Source organism: Saccopteryx bilineata, chromosome 7 (assembly GCF_036850765.1).
Source record: "Saccopteryx bilineata isolate mSacBil1 chromosome 7, mSacBil1_pri_phased_curated, whole genome shotgun sequence".
NCBI lineage: Eukaryota > Metazoa > Chordata > Mammalia > Chiroptera > Emballonuridae > Saccopteryx > Saccopteryx bilineata.
Window position 1 is genome coordinate 79,625,931 of NC_089496.1, and position 27,627 is coordinate 79,653,557.

The 27,627-nt window shown below is 40.7% G+C and overlaps 1 protein-coding gene across 10 annotated transcripts in view; it reads right to left on the bottom strand.

The window, feature by feature from the left end:
• Positions 1-27,627, bottom strand: part of CPEB3 (cytoplasmic polyadenylation element binding protein 3) — a 219,865-nt gene that overhangs the window by 110,626 nt on the left and 81,612 nt on the right. For 8 of the 10 annotated variants that reach the window (XM_066239887.1, XM_066239886.1, XM_066239885.1 and 5 more), the window contains 2 exons: positions 26,183-26,342; positions 13,672-13,728 (listed from right to left, as the gene is read on the bottom strand). In XM_066239887.1, the coding sequence (XP_066095984.1) occupies positions 13,672-13,728; positions 26,183-26,342 (217 nt within the window). The remainder of the gene's footprint in view (positions 1-13,671; positions 13,729-26,182; positions 26,343-27,627) is intronic. The other 2 variants (XM_066239883.1, XM_066239882.1) reach the window with 1 other exon arrangement.

Sequence of the window (27,627 nt, forward strand, 5' to 3'; positions counted from 1 at the left end):
AATCATTCAAAATGTGTATGTCTAACAAGATTTCTCTGGAAACAAACGTAGGTGAAGAATTTCTGCATTAGACTACTACCACTGGTGGGAGAGGTTGGGCATCCACACCTGTTCGCTCCAGGTGAGGTCTGAGCCTTCACACCTGTGACCTAATAGCATTCCAGAGAATGATTAACTGCCAACCTACTTTTATTTCAGTAGCATGACGTTAAATGACACAATAACTGCCCCCCACAAAGCAAGAAATCAAGAAAAGCCATGAGGATTCTAATCACATACCAGAGATTTTATATTTTACACACACCAATCTGTCCAAATCAGGTCTGAAGTTGCTCACTACAGAGTTATGCACTTAAATCCTTGGTATACGTTCTCAAAGAAACCATCTTCTCTGAAGTACTATGCCAAAATCTCATGAGGTCTCTTCAAGTTTTATATAAATACTCAATTTCTAGGCTCTTCAGGATGGCCAATACTTGCTAATCTCGCCTTTCTGAACCCCCAAACAACAGGGAACTATTCCAGAGAGAAGAGACAGTGAACAGAATCCACTAGTGCTAGTGTGCTCAGGAGCCTAGGCTCCCGGCCCTGGTCAGTGCCCCTGTCTCCGCCCTGTCAACAGCCTGCTCTCGTGTGGGAAGGAGGGTACCTTTATGCAAGAAAGCTACGGAATGGAAAGGACCTGACCTGAGAATCTGGGAAGAGCTCCAGCAACACGAGAGCTGCTCACATCCATCATCCCTGCCCTGGGCTCAGCAACAGCTTCTGACCTGAACTTGGCAAAACCTCAGGGAACAATAAAAGCAGACTAAGCTTTGAGGGGAAAGAAAGAATAGGAGGGGATGGGTGGGCACAGCCCTTCCTTGATTCCTTCCTGCTCAGAAAGAGATAGGCAAGGTGAAAGTGGGTGGCACCTGATTTATCAAGAGGTAACTACTTCAAACTGTGATCTTTCGGCCCTGGCCGGTTGGCTCAGCGGTAGAGCATCGGCCTGGCGTGCAGGGGACCTGGGTTCGATTCCCAGCCAGGGCACATAGGAGAAGCACCCATTTGCTTCTCCACCCCCCCCCCCCTTCCTTCCTCTCTGTCTCTCTCTTCCCCTCCCTCAGCCAAGGCTCCACTGGAGCAAAGATGGCCCAGGCACTAGAGTGGCTCTGGTCTTGGTAGAGCGACGCCCCGGAGGGGCAGAGCATCGCCCCCTGGTGGGCGTGCCGGGTGGATCCCGGTTGGGCGCATGCAGGAGTCTGTCTGACTGTCTCTCCCCGTTTCCGGCTTCAGAAAAATACAAAAAACAAACAAACAAACAAAAAAACCTGTGATCTTTACATCCACCCCCCACTCACCCTTCACAGCCAGGTTTCATCCTAGATCAATTAAATTACAGTCTGTAGCGCGGGGTCACTGCTTTTTGCTATTTTGGTTCTCATTTTCGTTGTATAACCAGGATTAAAAATTAGAGCTACCTCAGAAGAAAAAAAAAAAAAGGGTGGGGGAAGACAATGGAGGAAGGACGGAGCAAAGAATAGCATTTGTTAGGCGTGTACTTCTAGCTAGGTTTGGTAATAGGAGTACTGCACACTTAAACCTTACCGTTTGTAAAGACAAGGTTAACATGTTCATTTTAAATAAAAAACAAGTAACCTGCCCAATATCACATAGCAAATAAGTAATGGGTCGAGGATTTAAACCCAGATCTGTTTGCCCCCCAACATATTGGGCTGAAAAAAACAACTTTAGTTAGATAACAAAGGTATATGTATGTGGAAAATAACAGAGAAAAGGCAAAGCTATGTCTACTTAACTTTACCTAGGGGCCACCTATATACCAAGTCTTTAAAAGTCTCAGACTCCCAGCCTGCATAGATTAGAGGCCTCAATGGCAGTATGGCTACAACTCCTGCCACTGACGAGGAAGACTACGTTCTGAAAATAAAACTGACCCTTTTGGAAGTGCGCTCATTCTCCACAATCAATAGAGTATTATTGAGCTACTCTTATAAAAGAGCTAAATGACTGAGGTTGCTGGTTCAAAACCCTGGGCTTGCTTGGTCAAGGCACATATAGGAGCTGATGCTTCCTGTTCTTCCTCCCTTCTCTCTCTCTCCTCTCTAAAATGAATACATGAATAAAAATTAAAAATAAAATAAAAAGCCTAAAAAAAAGAAGAGAGCTAAATGAAACCTGAGTGATCTTTTTGGGAAAACCCAAGAGTAAAAATCACACTGGGCCTGACCTGTGGTGGCGCAGTGGATAAAGCATTGATCTGGAATGCTGAGGTCACTGGTTCAAAACCCTGGGCTTGCCTGGTCAAGGCACATATGGGAGTTGATGCTTCCTGATCCTTCCCCCCTTCTCTCTCTCCCCCTGCCTCTCTAAAATAAATAAATAAACAAATAAATAAATCGCACTGGATTTAAGGGACAGGTTGGCAGAATTCATTTGATCTTACCCAAAAAGCTGAGAAGCAATGGTTGGCAGATTAAAGTATATGTCCAAGCCATAGGTGGCTATTGCTGGCTGTATGACATAAGGAAGTTCCTTTACATTTTTAAGAAAATGAAGACACTGTCATGTTTTAAACAAGGTCGCAGTAAAGATGAAATGAATGACCATCATGGCAAAGGAAAATGAATCATGAAGCATTCTTAAAACTTGTTGAAATCTAGACAACTCTAAGAAGTCTCCCACTGTATCTTAGAAACTACATTTCAGTTTCATTACTGTATCACATAGCCACGTTTGTCTGAATATAAGAACAGTCCTGGGGTAAAACTGGTGCTCAAGGAAAGCAGGTTTTGACCATGTCCTGGCAACAAGGAAGAACACAGGGAAAAGTAGGTAACTTTTCGGTTTCCTGCATCTTTGTTATTAGGTTGGAAGCACCCAATTCCTGGCAATTTAGACATATTCACATATACACAAAGAACTTCTTCCAAATTCCAATAAAGTCAGTCAAGACTGTTTCAGATTTCACTTATTTACAATGTTCAATGTCAGGCTATGTATACCAGGCTTATTACAGAGGATTTATTAAGCATTCAGAGCATAAATAAGGTGAGAGGTCATATTAGAAAAATAATTTTTGCAAAGGCAGTGAATGTGTGTGTTTGTGTTAAACCAGTATAAAAAGAATACAACCACTCTTAACAATCGAGTATTTAAAGCAGTGGCTACAATCCTCAACCTGGAGGCAGAAAGTGCTGCTCCGGGCTTCCTCATGTTACTCTAGCCAACTTTCCTAGTCTCTTGATCCTCAGCTTCCCTGTTTGTAAAACGAGAGGTTAAAACAAAACAAAACAACAATGTCCTTGGGCATCCTACTATTGTCATGTACAACATCCACCCAAATATTTTGAAACTTCAGTACTTGCATGTTATAGAACATTACATCTCTCTCATATCAGCATTTTTCCTTTTATTAAATTATTTTATTTTGTTTATTTTTAAAAGATTTTATTTCTTGATTTCACAGAGAGAGAGAGAGAGAGGATGAGGATGGGGAGCAAGAAGCAGCAACTCACAGTTGCTTCACTCTACTTGTTCATTGCTGTTTCTCATATGTGCCTTGACCAGGCAAGCCCAGGGTCTTGAACTTGGGACCTCAGCATTCCAGGTCGACTCTCTATCCACTGTTCATGACAGGGCAGGCTATTTTTCATTTTTAATTAGCCATCATTTATAATATATTCATATCACAACTAAATATTAATTTTACTTCTAAATATGTTCAGCTAGAAATAAGCAGCACTGAATCTTGTCTTCTAAAAATTCAAAATATTTGAAGACAATGTCTTTAAGAATCTCAAAATAATTTCTCCACTATCTTAGTACTCTGCTAAAAAATTATTTACTTATATTCCCTTATGGTGAACAGAAATACAATGTACTCTTCAAACTTTGGAAAATTCCATTTGGAATTCTAGCAACGCTGGCTCTATTCCCATTCTGGCATAAAAGCATCATGTGTTCAGCTCCGTCCGCCACTTCTCAGCTGTGCCTCTCACCCAGGAGTTCACTCCCAGAGAATGAAAGGGAGGGGGAAGAGCAGTCTCTGCTCAACACAAAAGTTCATGCTAAAATCCTTTAATATTTCCTCTTTTGATTCAACAAATACTCTGACAGCCTTTGGTTCAAATAGAAATATAAGATAAATCTTCTAATATATGTTCAAGGTGTTAATAAAGAGGAAAAAAGGTGCAAGACAGCGTAATCTAAAGCTCCAAGTTTCTTGCTGCATCAGCTAGGTATAAGTTGTATAACAATCAATGACGTCAATGTTTCTCAAGAGAGTTTTTTTTGAGATATTAAAATTTTAAGTCTCCAGACTGTCCACATTTTATTCTATGACTCCTCAATTTATCAGTGTTTTAAAACACTGATAAGGCAGACTGAGGACAAACAACCATTTCTGTCCATCACAGCGAAAGTGGCACTTCAAATTTCTCATTCACCTCTTGTATCTTGGAATAGACTATAGTTGCAAGGGGAAAGATATCAGAAAATAAATGTCCTTCACACTTCTAACTTCAATAAAATTGAATCTCTGTTACATTATAAAGCTACTGTCTTTAAAATATCACTCCCTGGCATATCTTCTCTAAGACTATGCCCCCTACTTCTGAAATGTAGCAGGAATAATAACTCATGTGTACATGTGCCTAATCTCACCTAAATCTCACAGGAGTGATGAGGTAGTGAAAGTGAGTATCACTGTCGTCTTACAGGGTTTTGAACTAGGAGAGGCTTAGAAGATTCAGAGACTTGCTCAACTAGATGCCATTCTTATTACATGACTCTTTCAAGATTTAAACCTTCACTTTTGTCCACTGAAGGGGGACAATATTACTTCAAAATATTCTTGAAGCTGTGTATTTTATGTCTCTATAGATTAGCTTACATTTTCTAGAACTTTATATTAATGGAATCACCTAGAATGTACGATATTTTTGTTCAGCTTTTTAACTCAGCATAATTATATTAAGTCATTCGTGTTGCTGCATGCATCAACAGTTCATCTTTTTTACTGCTGAACATTATTCCATTATATGAATGTACCACAATTTTGTTTATTCTCCAACTGAAGGACATTTAGATGATAGTTTTGGCTGCAATGAATAATGCTAATAATAAAGACACATACACGTCTTTGTGTGGACATGTGTTTTCACTTATGCTCTTGGGTAAACCTCTAGGAGAACTGCTGAATCATACAGTAGGTGTGTGTGTAACTTTTTATTTTTATATATTTTTAATATTTATAAAAAAATTTTAAAGACTTTATTTATTCATTATAGAGAGAAGAGAGCGAGAGAGAAGGGGGGAGGAGCAGGAAGCATCAACTCCCATATGTGCCTTGACCAAGCAAGCCCAATATTTCAAACCAGTGACCTCAGGATTCCAGGTTGACACTTGATCCACTGCGCCACCAGAGGTCAGGCCAATGTTTAACTTTTAAGAAACTGCCAAATTGTATCAAAGAAGAGAACAAAGATACAAGATACATACAGTCATCTGCTGCCATTGTGTGCTATACCTCTGTGGCTGAATATTCTACAGCCAGGTACTTCCTACAAACAGAATACATTGCCCTGGCCGGTTGGCTCAGCGGTAGAGCGTCGGCCTAGCGTGCGGAGGACCCGGGTTCGATTCCCGGCCAGGGCACACAGGAGAAGCGCCCATTTGCTTCTCCACCCCTCCGCCGCGCTTTCCTCTCTGTCTCTCTCTTCCCCTCCCGCAGCCAAGGCTCCATTGGAGCAAAGATGGCCCGGGCGCTGGGGATGGCTCTGTGGCCTCTGCCCCAGGCGCTAGCGTGGCTCTGGTCGCAACATGGCGATGCCCAGGATGGGCAGAGCATCGCCCCCTGGTGGGCAGAGCGTCGCCCCTGGTGGGCGTGCCGGGTGAATCCCGGTCGGGCGCATGCGGGAGTCTGTCTGACTGTCTCTCCCTGTTTCCAGCTTCAGAAAAATGCAAAAAAAAAAAAACAAAACAAAACAAAACAGAATACATTGCTGACAGTTTGGGATTTTTTGTTGTTGTTGGTTTAAGAGAGAAAGAGGAACAGACAGGGACAGACAGACAGGAAGAGAGAGAGATGAGAAGCATCAACTCATGGTTGCAGCACTCTGGATATTCGTTGACTGCTTTCTCATATGTGCCCTGACGGGGGGGGGGGGGGGGAGGGGGGCTCCGGCCCTGCCAGTGACCCGTTGCTCAGGACAGTGACCTTGGGCTTGGGCCAGTGACCTTGGGCTTGGGCCAGTGACCATGGGGTCACATTTGTGATCCCACCTTCAAGCCAGAGACCTTGGGGTTTTGAACCTGGGTCCTCAGCATCCCAGGTTGACATTATGTCCACTGCGCCACTGCCTAGTCAGGCAAGTTTTCTTTTTTAGTAGTAAGAAATATGTACTAGTACTATAGCTTAGCCATTTACCTACTGTAGGACATCTTGGCTGCTTCTCTGATAGTTTGATTTTAGTGATATGGAGGCCATAGTTTTACTTCTTTACCTGTTCCATTTCAGTTGCTAGCACACTGAAATTTTCTCACCTTCCATATTTAAAGCAATTAAAACTATTCTAGGTAAGATAACATGTCATTTTAAAACCATGCTTGTTGCCTGACAAGGCAGTGGAACAGTGGATAGAGCATTGGACTGGGGCGCGGGGGGGACCCAGGTTTGAAACCCTGAGGTTACGGTTGTATTGGAATAGCGAGAAACAGATGTCCTGCCACACAATCAAGAAGCCAAATTAAGGAGTCTTTATTAATGCCAGCTGCATGACTGCACGGAGACTAAAGCCTTCCAATTCAAGCGGTCGCAAATACAGTCTGGGGCTAGCTTTTAAAGGCAAAATTACACACTGATTGGGGAATGGGGAGGAGAGGAAGCATAGCAGTAGGACAAAGCAGTGAAACAAGCTTTCTTACAATGTTTTTCTATAGGGTTAACTCAGGGAGAAACATTCTGATAACACCTGCAACCTTGCAAAGCTAGTCCAAGGCCACAGTCTGGGAGACCAGCCTCAAGGCCAGGAATAGGGAGTCTTTTTAGAAAAGTCCTGCCAAAAGTCTCTTTGTTTTAGAGAAAGTAAGTTCTGCTAAGAGTTATTCATGCTAAGGGCCTTTCTTTCAATATTTCAGTCGTCAACTTAAGCGCAGGCTTATTCGGCTTGAGTGCAGGCTCACCAGCTTGAGACCCAGGGTCACTGGTTTGGGCCTGGAGTCCCTGGTTTGAGCAGGGGGTCACTAGCTCTGTTGTAGCCCTGCGGTCGGGGCACATGGGGGAGGGCAGTCGATGAATAACTAAGGAGCTGCAACAAAGAATTGATGCTTCTCATCTCTCCCTTCCTGTCTGTCTGTCCCTCTCTATCCCTCTGTCTCTCTCTGTCACCAATAAATAAATAAACTGCCAAATTGTTGTCCAAAATGGCTATACCATTTTACATTCCAAGCATCACTGTATAGCACCTTTAAAAGTGCCAAATATCATAACAGACAGAAACTCTAAGCTCCAAAGAAGGTTTACATTCCAAGGTCAGGAGACAGAGGCAGCAAGCATTTCATGCAGAAAAAATGATTCACACTAAAAGAGATAATAATGTACCCCAGTTCAGTCACTGCAGCCCAAGAGTGACTTGTAGGTGTGCTGCCTTAAATTCCATCAGGAAGCCTGACCAGGTGGTGGTGCAGTGGATAGAACATTGGACTGGAACGCGGAGGACCCAAGTTCAAAACCCTGAGGTCCCCGACTTGAGCACAGTCAAGGCACATATGAGAAAGCAATAAATGAACAACTAAGTAGCTGCAACAAAGACTTGCTGCTTCTCATCTCCCTCCCTCCCTATCTGTCTGTCCCTATCTGTCCCCGTCTCTCTCTTTTTCTCTGTCACACACACACACACACACACACACACACACACACACACACACACACACACACAAATTCCATCAGGAAAACCTCTCTAAATATAAGCAATGTTAAGAAAAACTCATGCTTTGAAAGTCTAACATGCAATGAAAGGGAAATCTTAAAAAGGCAGCAATAAATCTGATGTAAGCCATTACAGAAGCAGCTCACCTGAGCATTATTTACTACTCAGTTGCAATGTTAAACTTTACAAGATTAATACAGGTATACCTGTTTTACTGCACTTCACTTTATTCTGCTTCACAGATGTTGCGTTTTTCACAAATCAAAGCCAAGACCCAGCACCAGGAAACAGACTGCGACTCACTTTAATTCTGTGGTCTGGACCAGAGGTCCGCCTGGTATATAGCCACTTTAGTGATCACTATCTCACTTTGCAGGCGGAGAAAGCAGAGGCAGTGGAGTTAAGAAGGTGGCCCTAAGGTCATATAGCTTGCAAGAAGTGGAACTGAACCTGCCTGACCCTGGACAATGCTTCTCATGGCTCTGCTTATTCACTGCCCTCTCTGTAGGTTTCACAGACCTTCCAGCCTGCTGGGAAGAGACCTCCCTAAAGCTGAACGATATTTTCCCTTAAGCCACAATATTTCTAGTATTGTACTCATCAAACAACTTTCTGATACTAAACTGTTTCCAAGCCCATTCTCTACTTGGAAAAAGAGGAGTTGACCAGTCAAAAGGAATCAAGTGGATACACTCAGCAGGGATTATCTCTTAGAGTAAATTACAATACCAGACATTCTGATTTTGAATATTAATTTGACCATAAATTCGGATCATACAACTAATCAATATCCTTTACTGAGGACTATCAATCATAACAGAGGTAAAATCACCAAGTCAGTCATCAATCCTGTACAAGCCCACAACTGCTAAATTCAACTAGATACAGGGGGTCCTCAGGTTACGACAGTCTTTACATATGATGTTTCGAGTTTACAACAATCCCATAAAAACTTGAAAAAATTGAGACATGTGTTTCAGCTTACGCCATTAGTGTCGTACTTACAGATTATGTGGGCAAACTAGTTTGGTTGCATGTAGCGGAAAAATACGCAGTAACGCAGTATATGAGTGTACTGGCGCCTCCCAGTACACTTACATACACCATTTGGGACTGTTACTACAGTACAGTGTACAATATGGTATATTTATATCCTTTTCCTTTTTCTGTGGCTTAGTTGTGTTTTGATGTTCTAGATCGGGGTAGTCAACCTTTTTATACCTACCGCCCACTTTTGTATCTCCGTTAGTAGTAAAATTTTCTAGCCGCCCACCGGTTCCACAGTAATGGTGATTTATAATGTAGGGAAGTAACTTTACTTTACAAAATTTATAAAGCAGAGTTACAGCAAGTTAAAGCATATAATAATAATTACTTACCAAGTACTTTATGTCAAATTTTCGCTAAGTTTGGCAGAATAAATCTTTATAAAACAACTTACTATAGTTAAATCTATCTTTTTATTTATACTTTGGTTGCTCTGTTACCGCCCACCATGAAAGCTGGAACACCCACTAGTGGGCAGTAGGTGCCAGGTTGACTACCACTGGTCTAGATTTTGATTTTACAACTGTGTTAGAATAGATAAGTGACTTAGGCTAGGGTGTGTTTTGACTTATACCAAAATTCAAGTTGCATCACTTGTAGAAACAGAACTGTCATAACCCAAGGACCCCCTGTACTTAGAGAGTAAAGAGAAAACAAGCTGACTGGTGGTCACGCAGTGGATAGAGTGTTGGTGACTGCTGAGGTCACCAGTTCAAAACCCCAAGCCCCCGGGCTGAGTGTGGGCACACCAGCTTGAGTGGGGGTTGCTGGTACCTGTCTTCCCATCAAGTATAGAGAGCTGAGGATATGATGTTTCAAAGAGATTTGGGTTCAGGCAAAATCAAGGAAGTATGAGAAGGACAGAAAAGTTTTTGAAGACAGTGAATCGCAGTGTTAGGTACAGAGTTAGGGAGCATGGATTTTGCATAACAAAAACATGTAGGAAAGAAAAGAACTACAACTGACTCACATTTCTTTTGTTGTAAATTTAAACATTGACTCGATTCTCTTAGCCAATCCCTTCCTGTCTGAAAATACAGTTCAACTTCAATCCAGTATCTTTCAATAATCACAAATTCTGAATTAATAATGTTTCAATGACTTGTGACTTCATTTTAATTATTACTATATGAGGGTTGAAGGAAAAGGACATGCCAGTCACAGGACAAGACAATAAGTGCTAGGCCAACAAATGACAGGCATAAGAAGGAAGACAAAAAAAAAAATATAGGCGTGTCTGCGTATGTATTACATACCTAAGTCATCAGATGGGCGGGCCTGACTATACAAAAGAGGAAAGAAAAAAAAAGTTTCATCACAGCAAATATGTCGAAGCCTATGGGTCTCACAAATATCTACCAAGAAGGGTATTTTGTTTATCCTGATCACTTCAAGTTTCAATCAACTTGGAAAGAGAACTGATGTAAGTAATATAAATATCAAACTCTGTTTGTTTCTATGATTAACTCTGAAAAGCCCACAGGGCAGCACTCGGAATCCTTTGAAGGCAGATACACAATGATATCTGTCATAAAGTTGTTAATATGTATAACCCTTCAACATCTGACATAGATATTGGCAAAATAACCCTTCTGGTATTCTAAATATATTACAGAATCTTCACTCTGAAAGCCATCATTAAGATGACCCAATTTAGCCCTGGCAGGATAATTCTGTCGGTCAGAGCGTCATCCCGAAGCACAGAGGTTGCCAATTCGATACCCAGTCAGGGCACATATAGGAACAGCTCGATGTTCCTGTCTTTCTCTCCCTTACTCTCCCTTCCCCTCTCTCTAAAAATCAATAATAATAATAAAATAGATGACGTAATTCAGTCCCCTTTTCTTACAGATGAGAAAATTTAGAGGCTAAAAGGGGCATTTTAAGTAAAAAGCACAAAGTGGAAAGAATATAAACAAGATCTCTTATTTAAAAGCAGAGAATTAGCCTGGCCAGATAAGAGCATCCTCCCGAAGCACAGAGGTTGCTGGTTCGATCCCTGGTCAGTGCACATGCAGGAACAGATCAAGTTCTTGTCTCTCTCTCTCTCTCCTCTTCCTTTCTCACTAAAATCAATAAATTAACATTAAAAAATAACAAACAGGCCCTGGCCGGTTGGCTCAGCGGTAGAGCGTCGGCCTGGCGAGCAGGGGACCCGGGTTCGATTCCCGGCCAGGGCACATAGGAGAAGCGCCCATTTGCTTCTCCACCCCCACCCACCCCCTCCTTCCTCTCTGTCTCTCTCTTCCCCTCCCACAGCCAGGGCTCCACTGGAGCGAAGATGGCCCGGGCGCTGGGGATGGCTCCTTGGCCTCTGCCCCAGGCACCAGAGTGGCTCTGGTTGCGGCAGAGCGACGCCCAGGAGGGCCAGAGCGTCGCCCCCTGGTGGGCAGAGCGTTGCCCCTGGTGGGCGTGCCGGGTGGATCCCAGTTGGGCGCATGCGGGAGTCTGTCTGTCTCTCCCCGTTTCCAGCTTCAGAAAAAACAAACAAACAAACAAACAACAGAGCCTGACTAGGCGATGGTACAGTGGATAGAGCGTCGGACTGGGATGTGGAGGACGCAGGTTCGAGACCTCAAGGTCGCCAGCTTGAGCGCGGGCTCATGTGGTTTGAGCAAAAGCTCACCAGCTTGGACCCAAAGTCTCTGGCTAGAGCAAGGGGTTACTTGGTCTGCTGAAGGCCCGCGGTCAAGGCACATATGAGAAAGCAATCAATGAACAACTTAGGTGTCACAATACGCAATGAAAAACTAATGATTGATGCTTCTCATCTCTTCATTCCTGTCTGTCTGTCCCTGTCTATCCCTCTGACTCTCTCTCTGTCTCTGTAAAAAAATAAAAATAAATAAAATAAAAGTAAAAAACAACAGAATTAAGAGACTCAAATCAAAGAGAATCAAAACCATAAATTATATTCTTTGCCTCTTGCAAAAGAGGACTCATCTCATGTCAAATGAGATCTTTTGTCAAACACACACTCATTCCTTCAGGCAGACACACTACCACGCTGCTCTTTCCTTTCACACTCAACCCTAAGTCCCGTCACCACCTGAAGTATTTTCATAAACTTGCACAAAATCGCCGAAGCACCCAAGTTAAGCGTGCCTATTAATCTTCACCCCAGTCAAGCTACTTCTAGAAAAAGAAAAAGAAATTAGAGGTAGCATAATCTAAATGTCAAGTGAGCTTACTTTTAGAGATTAGAAAATAGAGGTAAATATCTGGAATTTTTATTGTTTCCAAGATCCTCCAAAGAGGGAATAATACTAGCTCTTGAGAACCCAATGTGCATGCAGTAAATTAGAACCTGCATCATCAAGGCCAGGTGTTACCTGAAGTGCTCGCCAGGAGGCAGGCTGCATGTCAGAGCTAAAAGAAATGTGCTATATTTTAGGAGACAACCTAAAATCTGCCTTAAGGAACTCCATTGGCATTTTAACATCCTACTCAAGCAAGAGGAGAGGGGTAACATTGTACACAACCTTAGGTTTACCAGTATGCCCACCATGTGTATCAAGACTTAGCTTGTATAACTGAGAGGATAAGAGTGGACATGATATCGTTCATTTGATAGAGGAGAACACTTACATCAATGGCTTAGATAGGTCTTTCTGACAAATGACAAATTTTAGCTTAAATGACATCAACAGTGGTGATTCTCCGAGGAAAGCCTAACGTGAAAGTATGCACTAGGAACATCAAAGAATGAAACACTGGCCCACTCAAGCGGAAGTGGGAAGGCTCACCATGATACCTGTCTTTCCCATCAAGTGAGGAGGACATGATGTCTTCGGAAAAGTATTGAGTCCGCAGACACTTGGAAGGAGAACTGATGCCAGCCAGATATTTCTTCCAGTATTAATTAATACAGTAACTTTCTGGTCAAGAAGGTTCTGATGCTCCAGAACTCAATCCAACAATTACCAACAAAAATATTTCTAACCTGCAAAGCTGTTGATACCTATACGCCATGTAAACACCACTAATGGGAAACCCCTGATGTCCATCCCGTTTGAAGTACCTGCTGACTATCTACCAAAATGAGAAAATTCTGAGTTTTGTATAAATAAATTCACTTAGCCATTCACCTTCTCTACTCCACTCCCTCTCTCCCTTCACCTCCTCTCTTTCTTTCTCCTCTTTCCTTATTCCACCCCAATGGTATGCAGCAGGGGTCAGCGAAGTTCTCGGTAAAGGGCCAGACAATAAATAATTTAGGCTTTTGGGGCTCTGCCATTGTAACACAAAAGTAACTACAGACAATCCACAAGTGAATGGGCGTGGCTGTGTTTTAATAAAAGCTTTTTACAAAAACAGGCAGTAGGCCAGATTTGGCCCCAGGGCTATCCTTTGTCAACTGACCTTGGTATACAGTAGCCATTCTCAAACTGTAGCTTCCCTCAGAACCACCTATAGGCCTCGTTAATACACAGATTTCTGGGCCCCATCCTTAAAGTTTATGGTTCAGCGGGTCTGTAGTAGGACCTGAGGGTCTGCATTTTAAATAAGTTCCCAAACGCTGTTGATGCTGCTGACCCAGTGACCACACTTGGAGAACCACTGGTATAAAATGGTCTATATATAGTGCACTCGTTAGAAGGTTGACATGTAATAGACAATTTAAAAAGTGGAAAAAACATGCTATAAATTTGACTGCTAATTTCATAGAATATTTCACACGAAGACTTACTGTTTAGTGCCATGATATTATCTGTTCCTGGATGATGGAAATTTATTCCCATGCGTCCTAAAAAAATAAAATAATTTTATTTTAGGCATGAAGAAAATAATGCTTAATATAATCATTTCAAATACATTATAAAATATGAACATTACAAAAAGCTAAAACAAATTATAACAAACAATGCTATCAAAGGCCACAGCGATTACAAGTTTATAAATCAACTCATAAAATATACACATGAAAAATCTTAAAACAAAGCCAAAGTCTAAATAACAACAAATAAACAAACAAAAAATAAGAAGCTTCCATTATAAACAACTGAAATTTTAATGCATCTCCCACATTCCAATTTAAAAATATGCCAACTACCTGGATTAAGCATTTTATTTAAACAACCATACATAGTGCCCTTCAAATTCAATTAACAAAATAATGAATTCAAGAAATAAACTTGAAGCTTAGAGGTAATAAAAAGATAAAGGCTTCATAGTGACTCAAAAATGCAACAAACCAGAATGGCAATTGGAAGATAGATGGTAAAATTTATATAATGGACTAGGGAACAACTGTCTTAAAAATTAAGGGTTTTTATCACTGCCCCTATCACTAACTAGTTGTATGACCTTGGGCATAATGCTTGTCTTCAGACCTTTGTCCTTTTAGTAGTAACAGGGGTCTCAAACTTCTGCCCACACTGGCTGGCTACCTGTGTTTGTATAATTGCTCCAAGCTAAGAATAATTTTTACTTTTTTTTTTTTTTTCCTGAGGCTGGAAATGGGAGAGACAGTCAGACAGACTCCCGCATGCGCCCGACCAGGATCCACCCAGCACGCCCACCAGGGGGCGACGCTCTGCTCACCAGGGGGCGACGTTCTGCCCCTCTGCGGCGTAGCTCTGCCGCGACCAGAGCCACTCTAGCACATGGGGCAGAGGCCGAGGAGCCATCCCCAGTGCCCGGGCCATCTTTGCTCCAATGGAGCCTTGGTTGCGGGAGGGGAAGAGAGAGACAGAGAGGAAGGGGGGAGGGGAAATGGAGAAGCAAATGGGCGCTTCTCCTATGTGCCCTGGCCGGGAATCGAACCCGGGTCCCCCCCGCACACCAGGCCTACGCTCTACCTCTGAGCCAACCGGCCAGGGCTAATTTTTACATTTTTAAAAGGTTGTAAAAACAAAATTTATGTGCAACAGAGACCATGTGGCCCACAGGCCTAAAATATTTCCCCTCTGGCCCTTTACAAAGTTTGCCAACCTGTGACAAGAAAAAATCAGGTATTTCAACTAATAGCTTCCAGGGTTAAGAATGGAAGATAACAGATATTTGGTTTGCTTCTTCATTAATTATTTAGGAAAAGAAGGCAGATGTATCAAAAGAAAAATAAAACAGAGTCTATATGGGAAAATGTACTTAGTAAGTTTTCTTGACCAATTCCTATAACGAAATCATTACTGAAATAATGCATTTGTAATAAAGCTAGTAGTATCTACAAACTTGGCTCTGCAAGGTTTTCATGTCCAACCATATCAAGAATTACCCTGAAATTCACAGAAAAATGTTAATTTTAGGTCACTGTTTGTTTTTTAATTGAGAGGTGGGGAGGTAGGGAGGCAGAAACAGAGCCCCGCATGCACCCCAACCATGTATCCCAACCAGGATCTACCTGCCAAGCCCCCTGCAGGGAGATGCTCTGCCCATCTTGGGCCACTGCTCTGTTGCTAGGCAACTGAGCTATTTTGGCATCTGAGGAGAGGGTACGGAGCCATCCTCAGCACCCGGGGCCAACTTGCTCAAACCATTCAAGCCATGGCTGTGGGAGCGGGAGAGAGAGAGACAGAGAAGGAGGGGGAAGGGAGAGGGGGAGGGGGGAGAAGCAGATGGTTGCTTCTCCAGTGTGCCCTGACCAGGAATTGAACCCAGGACTTCCACATGCCAAGCCAACGCTCTACCACTGAACCATCCGGCCAGGGCCCACTACCACTGTTTAAATAAATGTCAACAGTACTTGGGGGAGAGTGATACAGAGACAGTGGGAGATAAGGAAGAAACCATTGATTTTTATAACAAATACAGTGTTATATATAATTGCAAAAGGTCAGTCATCATTTGGTATTAAACTTTGTTATGGTGTACTAGAGGCAAACAGCATTATCAATCTCTTCTGGCCCAAAAGGGAAAAATCAGTCTACAAAATATAGTGTTTGCCTCAAATAAAAGGGGGGAATCATTAATTCCTAGTCAAATCAAACCCATCCTAATCTCTTAAAGAAGATCTTCAGGTCACAGTATTTTGTGAAAGGTCATTTCATATTAAGGGACAGGAAAAAACAAAACTCTCATAAGTGTAATGTTGCTTGTATTAATGTGTGTATGTGTTTGTGTGTGTGTTTGATAGAGTAATTAAGAATGGAAAAATCAACAGCTGATGGATTCTGATGAAACTGTTCCAATTTTACTATGCAATATTAAACAACTTTCAAGAAAAATTATTTTTAATTTCTATTATTTTAAACTTCCTTATCATGAAGACATTATATCATTATATCTAACTCTAGTTTTGTAGAAACTATTTTGCTAACATTTATATTGTGGTGAAATTCTTTTTTATAATAAATCATAATATTTTCTACAGAAAGTCATCATATTAGCAATGAATCATCTCTTAATAATAGAATTGTGTTATATTTTTTAAAATCAATTTTGTAGATCTTTTCATATATACTATAGAAGCTATTAGGAGTTTCAAAAATTATCCAGTTAAAAAGATACATTTAACAGTATTTATATATACAAACTACCTAGTGTTAAGACACATTTAACAGTATCTATGTGTCTTATATTTTTCCAGCTTCTAAGTCAATTTAGAGCCCTTAAAAATTATAGTATGTAACAAGTGCTATTTCCTACCACCACCTTGATCAAAAACTATTATATTGAATAAAAATATTTGCGGCCCTGGCCAGTTGGCTCAGCGGTAGTGCATTGGCCAGGCATGTAGAAGTCTCAGGTTTGATTCCCAGCTAGGGCACACAGGAGAAGCACTCATCTACTCCTCCACCCTTCCCCCTCTACTTTCTCTCTATCTCTCTCTTCCCCTCCCGCAGCCAAGGCTCCATTGAAGCAAAGTTGGCCCGTGCACGAAAGATGGCTCCATGGCCTCTGCCTCAGGCGCTATAATGGCTCCAGTTGCAGTGGAGCAACGGCCCAGATGGGCAGAGCTTTGCCCCCTAGTGGGCATGCCGAGTGGATCCGGTCAGGTGCATGCAGGAGTCTGTCTGCTGCCCCCTGCTTCTCACTTTAGAAAAATAAAAGAGTAATAAAAAAATTAAAATTTTGTCACCAAAACAAGGCTTTCACTCAGTAGAGAGAATATATATTCTGGTTTTAGTTACCTATATCAATATTCTCACAATTATTTTCAGAAAATCCAGACACTCTTTGGATTTATTACCACCAAATACTAACTTCCATGTGAACTAGATGTGATATACTGTACTTATTATATTTTGAGGAATTCAAATTTAACAATAAATAGCCAATCACTGGAAAGTCTGCCTAAAAACCCAACAAGAGTTCAAAATCAATGCTCATCAGAACTAAAGAAAATGGCATATAGAGAAGATCTCTACGATCTCTAAGCAAGGAATACTCAGAGGCGGGTGTGGTTCTTAAAAGCTAGGTGTGTCACCTAAACATTCCTAGAATAATAAAGGCTTATCAAGAAAACCAAGTGAGCATGACCAGGCAGTGGCACAGTGGATAGAGAATTGGACTGGGAGGACTGGGACACAGAGGATCCAGGTTGGGTCACCGGCTTGAGCGCGGGCTCATCCAACTTGAGCATGGGCTCACTAGCTTTGAAAGGAATCATTGGCTTGAGCATGGGATCATATGACCCCATGGTCGCTGGCTTGAGGCAGGGGTTACTCGCTCTGCTATACCCCTCCCCAATCAAGAAACATGGGAAAGAAGTCAATGAACAACTAAGGAACCGCAACAAAGAATTGATGCTTTTCATCTCTCTCCCTTCCTATCTGTCCCTCTCTCTGTCTCTCTGTCTCTGTCACACACACACACACACACACACAAAAAGAAAAACCCAAGTGTGCCCAAATTTGGCTCATCCCTATTCAACTTCTTTTATTTCCTGTGCTACAGTCATTTATGGTACAGAATTACGTAGTTTACAAATACCACATCAAAAAATAGTTTTAGTATGTTTCTGGAACTAGTTATGTCACCATATTTAAAGAGGGGCTTCTCTTTGTAGTTCTCTAGAAGCTGGATCCTTTTTGGACTCTTTCCATGAGGTTTTAGGGCTTTTCAGCCAGGAAAGATAAAAATGAAAAGTGTGGTAGCTTTCTAATTAATTATCCTCTATACCACACGGATTTCTTTCAATTCAATCTTTCTAAAGATGCAGCAAAACAAAAGCCTTAGGCAATGTTTTGTATGTGAAGGCATCACTACTTGCTAAGAAGAAACTTTTTGCTTTTTTCTGATGTCTTCCCTAATTCTATTGCTAATTCTGTTAGCCTCTTTGACCCAATGGTTCTCTGGATCAATGTCATCAATAAAAGATATTGTAAGAAACTCTGGGTCAATGCCAAACTCACCAGAACCAATTATTTAAATATAATCTAATTTTCCCCAACTAAGTACAATTTTTTTTTTGACAGAGGGGAGGGAGGGAGACAGGAAGGAGATGAGAAGCATCAACTCATAGTTGTGGCACTTTAGTTGTTCAATGATTGCTTCTCATACGTGCCTTGACCAGTGTGCTCAAGCAGAGCCAGTGACCTTGGATCAAGCCAGCAACCTTGGGTAACACCAGTGACCTTTGGGCTCAAGCCAGCAAACATGGGATTATGTCATGACCTCAGGGTTTTAAACATGGGACTTCAGTATCAAAATGAATGTTTAGATTACAGAGTACAATATATTTTCATTGGAGAAAAATTAGACAATACAGAAAAATGAAGAAAACAAGATCACTAATCAAAGAAAAGCTCTGTTAGCATTTAGACTTACAGCTTTCCAGCTTAGGAAATGTTTCTTTTCTAATATTGAGGTTATTTTACAATTTTAGTTTTTACTTGATTATGTTGTATGCTTTCAGTCTTACAGTTATAATGGAATTTTGGAGGGATAAAAAATACATATATAACAGCAAAAGAAAAACTGATTCCAAATTCAGATGAGGCCATTTCTTTTTCCTTTCTTTTGTCCAACAAATACTGCTGTTTAATCAGCTGTGAAAATAGAATCAAGTGTGTGACATCTGGTGATTTTTGTTAATGCAGTCTGGGGTTGCCAGCGTGACATTTTGTCACCTGTCCATGGTTTGCTATTTTTAAATTGTTCTTGTCAGCTAGCTATCTTTTAAGTATAGTGTAAAATATAAGGTTTCGAAAACTGGAAGGCATACTTGGTTTTCCCGAGTTGAATGATGCTGTGGAAATCTGAGCCTGTGTTCCGCTTTCCCCACGGCACAGGGCCTGATAAATGGGGGTGAGAGGGGATGGAGGGAGTTTGGAAAACAGGGTTCCATATGGTTATTCTGACTGTAAAAGTCACAGTCTCAGAGGCTCAGTTCACACTCATATTAGAGGCCAGCTATAAAAAACTACCTCGACTGCTATTTAAAGTGTCAGAGTCCAAAATCTATATGTCCAAAATAAAAATTAGTTTTCCTATTAATTCATATTTAATTATGAAAGTCAACTCTTCACTTCTGCAATGTTGTCTGATAGGGAACAACTGCTGTATCTTACTCTAATCTTCCCAATTTGCTCTAAAAAGTCAAGTCCTTCAAGAGACCTTCACATAACAGAATGTGAGTGTCATGTTTTAGAAAAGGTTATAAGACAAAATGGATATTTTACTGGACTCTGTTTCCCACCACTTTCTCTATAAAGTTGAAGAAATATTCCTTCAAAATAAGTACCCACAAGATGTAATAATATGATATGTAAGAATACAATCAAATGATGTTTTATATCCATTTCAAGAAAAAATGATAAAAGTTTGGTACTATAACATTCTAACTATATTCCGAAGAACCAAGAAGCAAAAGCTATGTATGAGCTTACACCTGAAGGTCAAATTCTAGTGTCTTTGTATACCAGTAGCGAATAATTTAAAGCATGTTATCACTTGTACCTATGTTTCCTCATTTCAGGCTATACTCTGGAACAATTATATCAGAATTTCTGGAGGTCGTACATGGGATTAAAGTACCCACAGTCTTTTCCTTTTAAAACTCTCGAACAATCATTTCTTGCTAACTCAGAACCTGTGCCCTAAACGTTTGTGAAATCTGCTTTTATACAAGACAAACTGCTAAGAGCTGAAGGGAGGTAGCACAAAAATAGAACCAGAAAAACGATTCAACTAAGTAAAGAGATAGTATTCTTCTGAACTAACTACATGTAATGAAGATGCATTTTTTCTAAAACAAGGGAGCCTCAACATGCACAAAAAGGGCCAGTTTTGCGAAAGGCCACGTATATACCATTAAATTTAAATTGTAATTAATAAATAAAAATGCCTCTATAACACCAAAGGGGTTGCATCTAATCCTTCCAAATTTCTGTCAATTTAAATGTTTTAAAGTACTGTTATCAGAAGATAACTAGTTTTTCTCCAGATTCAGTATATATTTGAAAAGCAACCCTTCAAGATCAGCTCTCAACTGACACCTGCCCTTCTCATTTTTCAAATTTCAGTTCCATGAATGGTGAAAAAGGAGAAAATTCAAATCAAATGTACAAAAATGTTTCATCAGGCACTACCCAAAAGTGGCCAGCCAGGCACTTCCATTGTAAAAGGGAGACTGCAGGGGATAAGAAAAAAGGTGATTTTTTTTTCCTGGCTTTTCCTCCCCCTTCTAAGATGGCTGCTCGACTGTGCTACCTGAGCCACAATCGAAAGGGATCTGATCAAGGGTCTTGTCTGATCAAGGGACAAGACCTTGCTTCTCAATGTCACCTCTACTGCTGATGCACTGCGGTTGATAATTTCCTTTCATGCTTCTCTCTCTGGACTTTGTCTTCCTTGACTATTAACCCTAAGGGAGGGGATGATTAATCAGAGCTAATGACTGAGGATTTTCACAGGGTTCCTTAGTGGCTGAGTGAACCCTCATTAGCAGCCAGTCAGCAGACCACAGTGAGGAGGGCAGAGGATGAATCACTTTCCCTACCACTTATCCCCAATGCCAGCAATCAATCCCCTCAATCCTCACAGTTATGAAGAAAGTTGAACCAGAAAAGAAGACAGAAAATTCCTCCCAACCAAGTTTCCCTCATACCTCTATAAACCCAGGGATTTTTATACTTAGAAAAGAAATAAGGAACAGTTTTCATTAGTTCATCACCCATCTCAAAACTCTCCTCATCTCTTGGAGGCATTATCTCAAATGAACAATGTGTATGTGGGGGGGTGTCACATATAAGATGTGGTAAGTGACAACAGGTAATTATTAAAATATTCTGTTATAACCAAGAACTGTAATATGAGATCTTTAAGAAGCCAAAATTTAGTCTAATTTTTATTTAAATAAGGGTTCTGTGATCTGATCAACATTGCAGAAGATATTTCTCAGGGTGCGATGAAGAAAGCCCAGTTTGACTTTTTTTTGACATTTTTATCATGAGGGAAGAGTCCGGGGAAGTTTTAAAATTCTCTATAAACATCTTCAACACTGACCTAGTACAGTATTATGTATAAATGTAACTGGAAAACTGTTAAAGCTCTTCACTAAAACTCAGAAGTCTTATTACTTCCTAAACTTCCTATTCTGCCACTTCTCCCACTGACCCTTTCTTCCCTCTTAATCAAGAGAACAGTTGAACAAAGGGATTTCTTACTGAATACATTTCTAAGATGAAATATCACTGTAAACATATTTTCACTATGTCTGTTCACTTTAAGTACATCATGAGGAACTTTATTTTTCATGAACACGATATCCTGTTTTATTATACCTGCTTTACATTATTCAGATACGTAATTTTGGAAAGCCAACCTAACTTAGGAGGATTATTTTCCTTTCTCCCTTAGCTGGTTTTTGATTATGGGCAAATACAAACTTTTGACAACTTGCATTTGAAAGCTTTCAACATTCAGCTGTAGTCTAGCTAGAAGGAAATACTGTAGGGATATAAAGATTCATACCCAGGCCAGGCAGTGGGCACATCACTAACACTGCCAGCAAAAAAAAACTGTAGATAACATTTGAGCAGTTTCTAGTGTCAGGAACTTTATCTGACTCTATGAAGTAGGTGCTTCAGTTTAAAGATGAGGACACTAAAACTTTGAATAGGCTAATTAATTTATTAGATCAATAGCTAACCAGAGGTAGAGCCAGAATTCAAACACAGCTTTGAATGACTGCAAAGCCAGAAAGGCTGAGTCGAAATTTCATCTTCTCTACAGAGAATATAAAATATCTGGAAGAATGTTAAGAAAAATAACAATCTTTGTTATCTCTAGGTAGTAAGTCTCGGGCGATTTTTTCACTTTCCTTTTTGTCTTTTTATATACTACTTGAATTTCTTAAAATGAGAAGAAATGTATGTATTGTTTTCTAAAGAAAACTGAGCTCCAGAGGAAAACACCAAAACAAACAAGTATATATATATAAAAAAAAAATCAATGACTCTATAACTTGAGTTTTGAGACCCTCACAATAGTGTTCCATGCTCAGGTGGGAGAAGAGGATACTAAAGGCAGGAGGGAAAACAGAATGGAGTAGAGGGAAGTGGTTTCAAGACACTCATACAAAAGCCACATAGTGCCTGACCAGGCGGTGGCACAGTGGATAGAGCATCAGACTGGGATGTGGAAGACCCAGGTTCGAGACCCCAAGGTTGCCAGCTTGAGTGCGGGCTCATCTGGTTTGAGCAAAGCTCACCAGCTTGGACCCAAGATCATTGGCTTGAGCAAGGGATTACTCGTTCTGCTGTAGCCCCACGGTCAAGGCACATATGAGAAAGCAATCAATGAACAACTAAGGTGTCGCAATGAAAAACTGATGATTGATGCTTCTCATCGCTCTCTGTTCCCATCTGTCTGTCCCTATCTATCCCTCTCTCTGTCTCTGTAAAAAAAAAAAAAAAAAAAAAAAAAAGCCACATCGTAGGTCCCCTAGCCCACTACCTTTCTCTTAAAGCCCAATTCACCTAGATGTTACATCATCTTTATTTTTAATTGACTAGATATTTACATCTTTTCACCTAGAGACCCTTTCTATGAATTTTCCTTAAGAAAAAGCTATATGCAAGAACTCGTCCATGGCAGTATTACCTACCATGGAGAAGAAATATGGATAACCTAAGAGTCCAAAGTTAGGCCTATCAATAAATTATAAAGACTAGATAAAAACATAATGTTTATTATGTGGGAAATAGAAAAATAAAGGAAACACCATCCAATGTTTCTTTTACTTTTTACTACCTTTTTGTTATTATAATTTGCTCCTTTTATAAAGTCAAAAGTTACTTAAAATCCTTCCTCTGAAATGCTAGCATCATAATTATGTTATTAGAAGTACAAGGATCAAACACATGATGCCATAAATCAGATCTAAGTCTTCAAGCTGGAAAATGAAAACAAACACCCTAACCAGAGGACAAGGACATGATGATGTTACTGAACATGGCAAGTGATCCATTCAGAGGAACCCAATGTGGGTGGTATGATGAACTAAGAAGTTGCAACTAGATTGAGGATATAAAAAAGTACATATCAGCCTGCCAGGCAGTGGCGCAGTGGATAGAGCATTGGACTGGGATGTGGAAGAACCCAGGTTCGAGACTCCGAGGTCTCCAGCTTGAGTGTGGGCTCATCTGGTTTGAGCAAAAGCTCACCAGCTTGGAGCCAAGGTCGCTGGCTCCAGCAAGGGGTTACTCGGTCTGCTGAAGGCCCGCAGTCAAGGCACATACGAGAAAGCAATCAATGAACAACTAAGAAGTCGCAACGCACAATGAAAAACTAATGATTGATGCTTCTCATCTCTCTCTGTTCCTGTCTGTCTGTCTCTGTCTATCCCTCTCTCTGACTCTCTGTCTCTGTAAAAAAAAAAAAAAAAAAAAAAAAAGTACATATTAAATGCCTTCCGCCTAACCAGGCAGTGGCACAGTGGACAGATCATCAGCCTGGGATGCTGAAGACCCAGGTTCAAAAACCCCGAGGTAACCAGCTTCAGCGTGGGGTTGCCAGCTTGAGCAATGGGATCATAGATAAGACCCCATGGTCGTCACCCAAAGGCTTGAGCAAAGGATTGCTGGCTTGGTTGGAGCCACCCCCCCCCACCCACCCCCACCCCCTCCCGTCAAAGCACATTATGAAAAAGCACTAGATGAACAACTAAGGTGCCGCAACTATGAGTTAATGATGAGTTGATGTTTCTCATCACTCTCCCTTCCTCTCTGTCTCTGTTTGTCCCTCTCTCTTAAAAGAAAATGCTTCCAATTCATTAGGACATATGTCTACAAGAACAATGCAGAGCCCTGGCCGGTTGGCTCAGCAGTAGAGCGTCGGCCTGGCGTGCAGAGGTCCCGGGTTCGATTCCCGGCCAGGGCACACAGGAGAAGTGCCCATCTGCTTTTCCACCCCTCCCCCTCTCCTTCCTCTCTGTCTCTCTCTTCCCCTCCCGTAGCCGAGGCTCCACTGGAGCAAAGATGGCCCGGGAGCTGGGGATGGCTCCTTGGCCTCTGCCCCAGGCGCTAGAGTGGCTCTGGTCTCGACAGAGCGACGCCCCGGAGGGGCAGAGCGTCGCCCCTGGTGGGCATGCCGGGTGGATCCCGGTCGGGCGCATGCGGGAGTCTGTCTGACTGTCTCTCCCCGTTTTCAGCTTCGGAAAAATACAAAAAAAAAAAAAAAAAAAAAAAAGAACAATGCAGAAGGCTTTTATAATGAAACCTCACATTTGCAAGTGCAGTAGGGAAATTTATGCAGAGGTATTATGCAATAAAAAAGCCCCCACAACTGGAATAAGGTATTTACATTACCCCATAGTGGGGTGCCCTCCTTACACTTTGCGAGTGCTACTCTCATACAAAAGGCAGGGCACAATGGTGCCTGCCTCCACAATATCCGCAAAATTCCAGAAAATTACTTCATATACTATAATCTAAGATCCTTTAAGAATCTTTTATTGCTAAATGAAAAGAATACAGATGAAGAAAAAACAGGTATGCATAAAGAACCAGGGCTGAATATTTTAGATTAGGAGAGGCTTATAGCCGTTCGAGGTAACAAAGGAAGACACATGCAGCCTTAGAAGATACTGAAAACACACAACAGCCTGTGAATATCACTGGTTTCTTCTTTAACATCACGCCCAGTTTGAAGAGAATTTGCTTTAAATTACCATGTACCTTAATCTTTCAACTGAAGACAGATGTGGTAACAGTGACTACATATAATAATGGATAAATGAGAGGGATTTTTTCCCCCTACTTCTGAAGGCTTTAAAATACCGCTTTTCTCAAAGTCCTTTCTTTTCTTTATAGTCTGTTAACTACTTTCTTTTCACTGGAAATCGAAAATCATGAGTCTGACAAGAAAAGGATGAAATGGATTTCTGGTGTGGCCCGAGGAAATGACTATCAGGCGTTCACAGTCACTCACACCCTATCTAAGAGCCGGGAGAGGACCAGAGAGGATCCAATTCCTCACAACCCCAGTGGACGGTAAGAGTTCACACAAGATGGACACCCCTGGGGCAAACTCTTTGCAGTTTTCAGAGAGACAGGCCCTAAACCCAAGCACAGGGAATATTTCAACAGAAAATTTCCATTACAGTATTTGAAAATACCATAGGGCACCGAAAAAGTCCTATAACCCATAAAAAGAACTGTCTGTAATGACGAGGGTAACATCAGCTTCTATCCTGAATTTATATGGGCTGTAAAAATAGGAAGTCCTAATACTGCTGACATTGGGACTTTTTCTCTTATACTTAATCCTAAACGTGTATGTGCTTTAAGATATTTTCCTTGTGTTTTAGCCTTAAGAGAATGCAAAAGAGTCACTGGCTACTCTTAAGTCTGCGTAGTGTTACTTCCTCCTATACTACACAAATTGATTATATTTTAATAAAATGGAACTCTTTTCTCTGAAGTTTTCTGAAGAAGTCTTTGGACACTGGTTTACGAAATCTCATATTTCCCTGCAGAACACTTGGACTTAAATGAATTATCCAGGTTTGGCTATGAATCTCAAATGCACAAAGCCCAGAAAATTTGGCTTCTGGTCTCATGCTATAACTGCAACTTCAGCTGCCCAACACATGCTTCTGCCAGACGTTATGGTTAAAGCAATTGACCTTGAAAATCATAGGTAGCTGAACTCAGGTTTTAAAAAAAATCAACTTTCAATGCATTCCACAATGCTTTACAGAAGCAAACAAAACAAACAAAAAACAAACAAAACAAAATAAAAATCACAAGTATTAAAAAGCTGATTTTTGTTCAAAACACCAAGCAAGGAATGGACATATGAATATTCCTAACCTGCAAAATGATTCCTCCACATTATATCAGCGAAACTCATTGGTGGGCCACTGGGAGGGTAGTGTTTACCTTTCAGAGGCTCATGATCAGTCCTTATCATATCCATTAAGGAGTTCTCCAACGAGTGCAAGTTAAAAGTATCATAGGGCCTACTCCGGTCCTAAAAATAAAAACACAGAACACACAATACATAAAATTACTTCATAAAATCAATATCGTATCATTTGCTTCGTGCCACGTATTGATGACATGAATCAAAGTTCCAGATAGTTCTAATAACACACATTCTTTTCATTAAAAATACTGACTTATTTTAGACTGACACTAAATTTACTTTGATGGAATTAAAAATAAAAGAATAGTGACCTGGCAACATTAATATTAGTTTCTATAATTAATTAAATTGCATCCTTTTTCCTAATATTCTTTTATGTATATGTCCCACTACTTCAGAGTGAGTTTCTCCCAAGGAAACTAAACATGTAAATTCAAAAGTTAGAGTCAAGTGAATTAACTGGCTTTGCCCTCTACCCTTAACCACCTGCTTCCACTGTCAAATGAAGATTTTATTCAAGTGAATAGATTTTTCTGGAAGATGACCATGATTAAGAATAATCACTCTACAAACGGAATTACTTTCCTGAAAAACAAGAGGACTGTAGTTTCAATGTAATTTTATTGGATAACTGTAATATTTTTTACTGATAAGGTCCATACATTAGGTATACGTTATAGAATTACAGTTATGTCCAAAGTACTAAAAGTACCTTTTGAAAGCATTCACATGAAAGAACTTTGACCCAAGGTAGTGTTTTCATGATGTCAGATTCAAAAAACATTTTGAAAATAGGAAGCCAACACAAAGTAAAGAAAATAAATAATTGTTTTACCACATTTTTCTCAAGCCCATGGGAGCCCCTCACCTACAAATTATTTTTAGTATTCTGAGCCAAAAGGATGTGCAACTAATGGACTAACTTATTACTATGAAACAGACTTACTTTGTTTTTTAAGAAAAGCAAGGCAAACATACATCTCAACAACCACACAAATTGAACTATAGCAATGGGAGATTATTTTTAAGATCTTAGTTTATCCAGCCTTGCAAATGATCACTTAGCCTCTCCTATGAACAACAGAATAACAAAGTGACTTACTAGATGAGCCAAAAAATTATACAGTAGGTAAAAACCTCAGCTACAATGATGATTTTCTAGGTTAAATTTTAAACCCTTGGAAAGCTGTTTCCTTCTGGTTTCTGGAAAGTATAGCTGTATATCTATCTATCCAGGGAGGCAGAAAGGAAGGTGACATTTCCTCAGCACTGAGCATAAGCAAAGGATTACTGAATAAATGAATGCAGTATGTATGCGCATGCCAGTCCTAAGAACAGCCCCAGACTAACAATAAGGAGGTAAGAAGGCTAGAACAACTAGAATCAATTG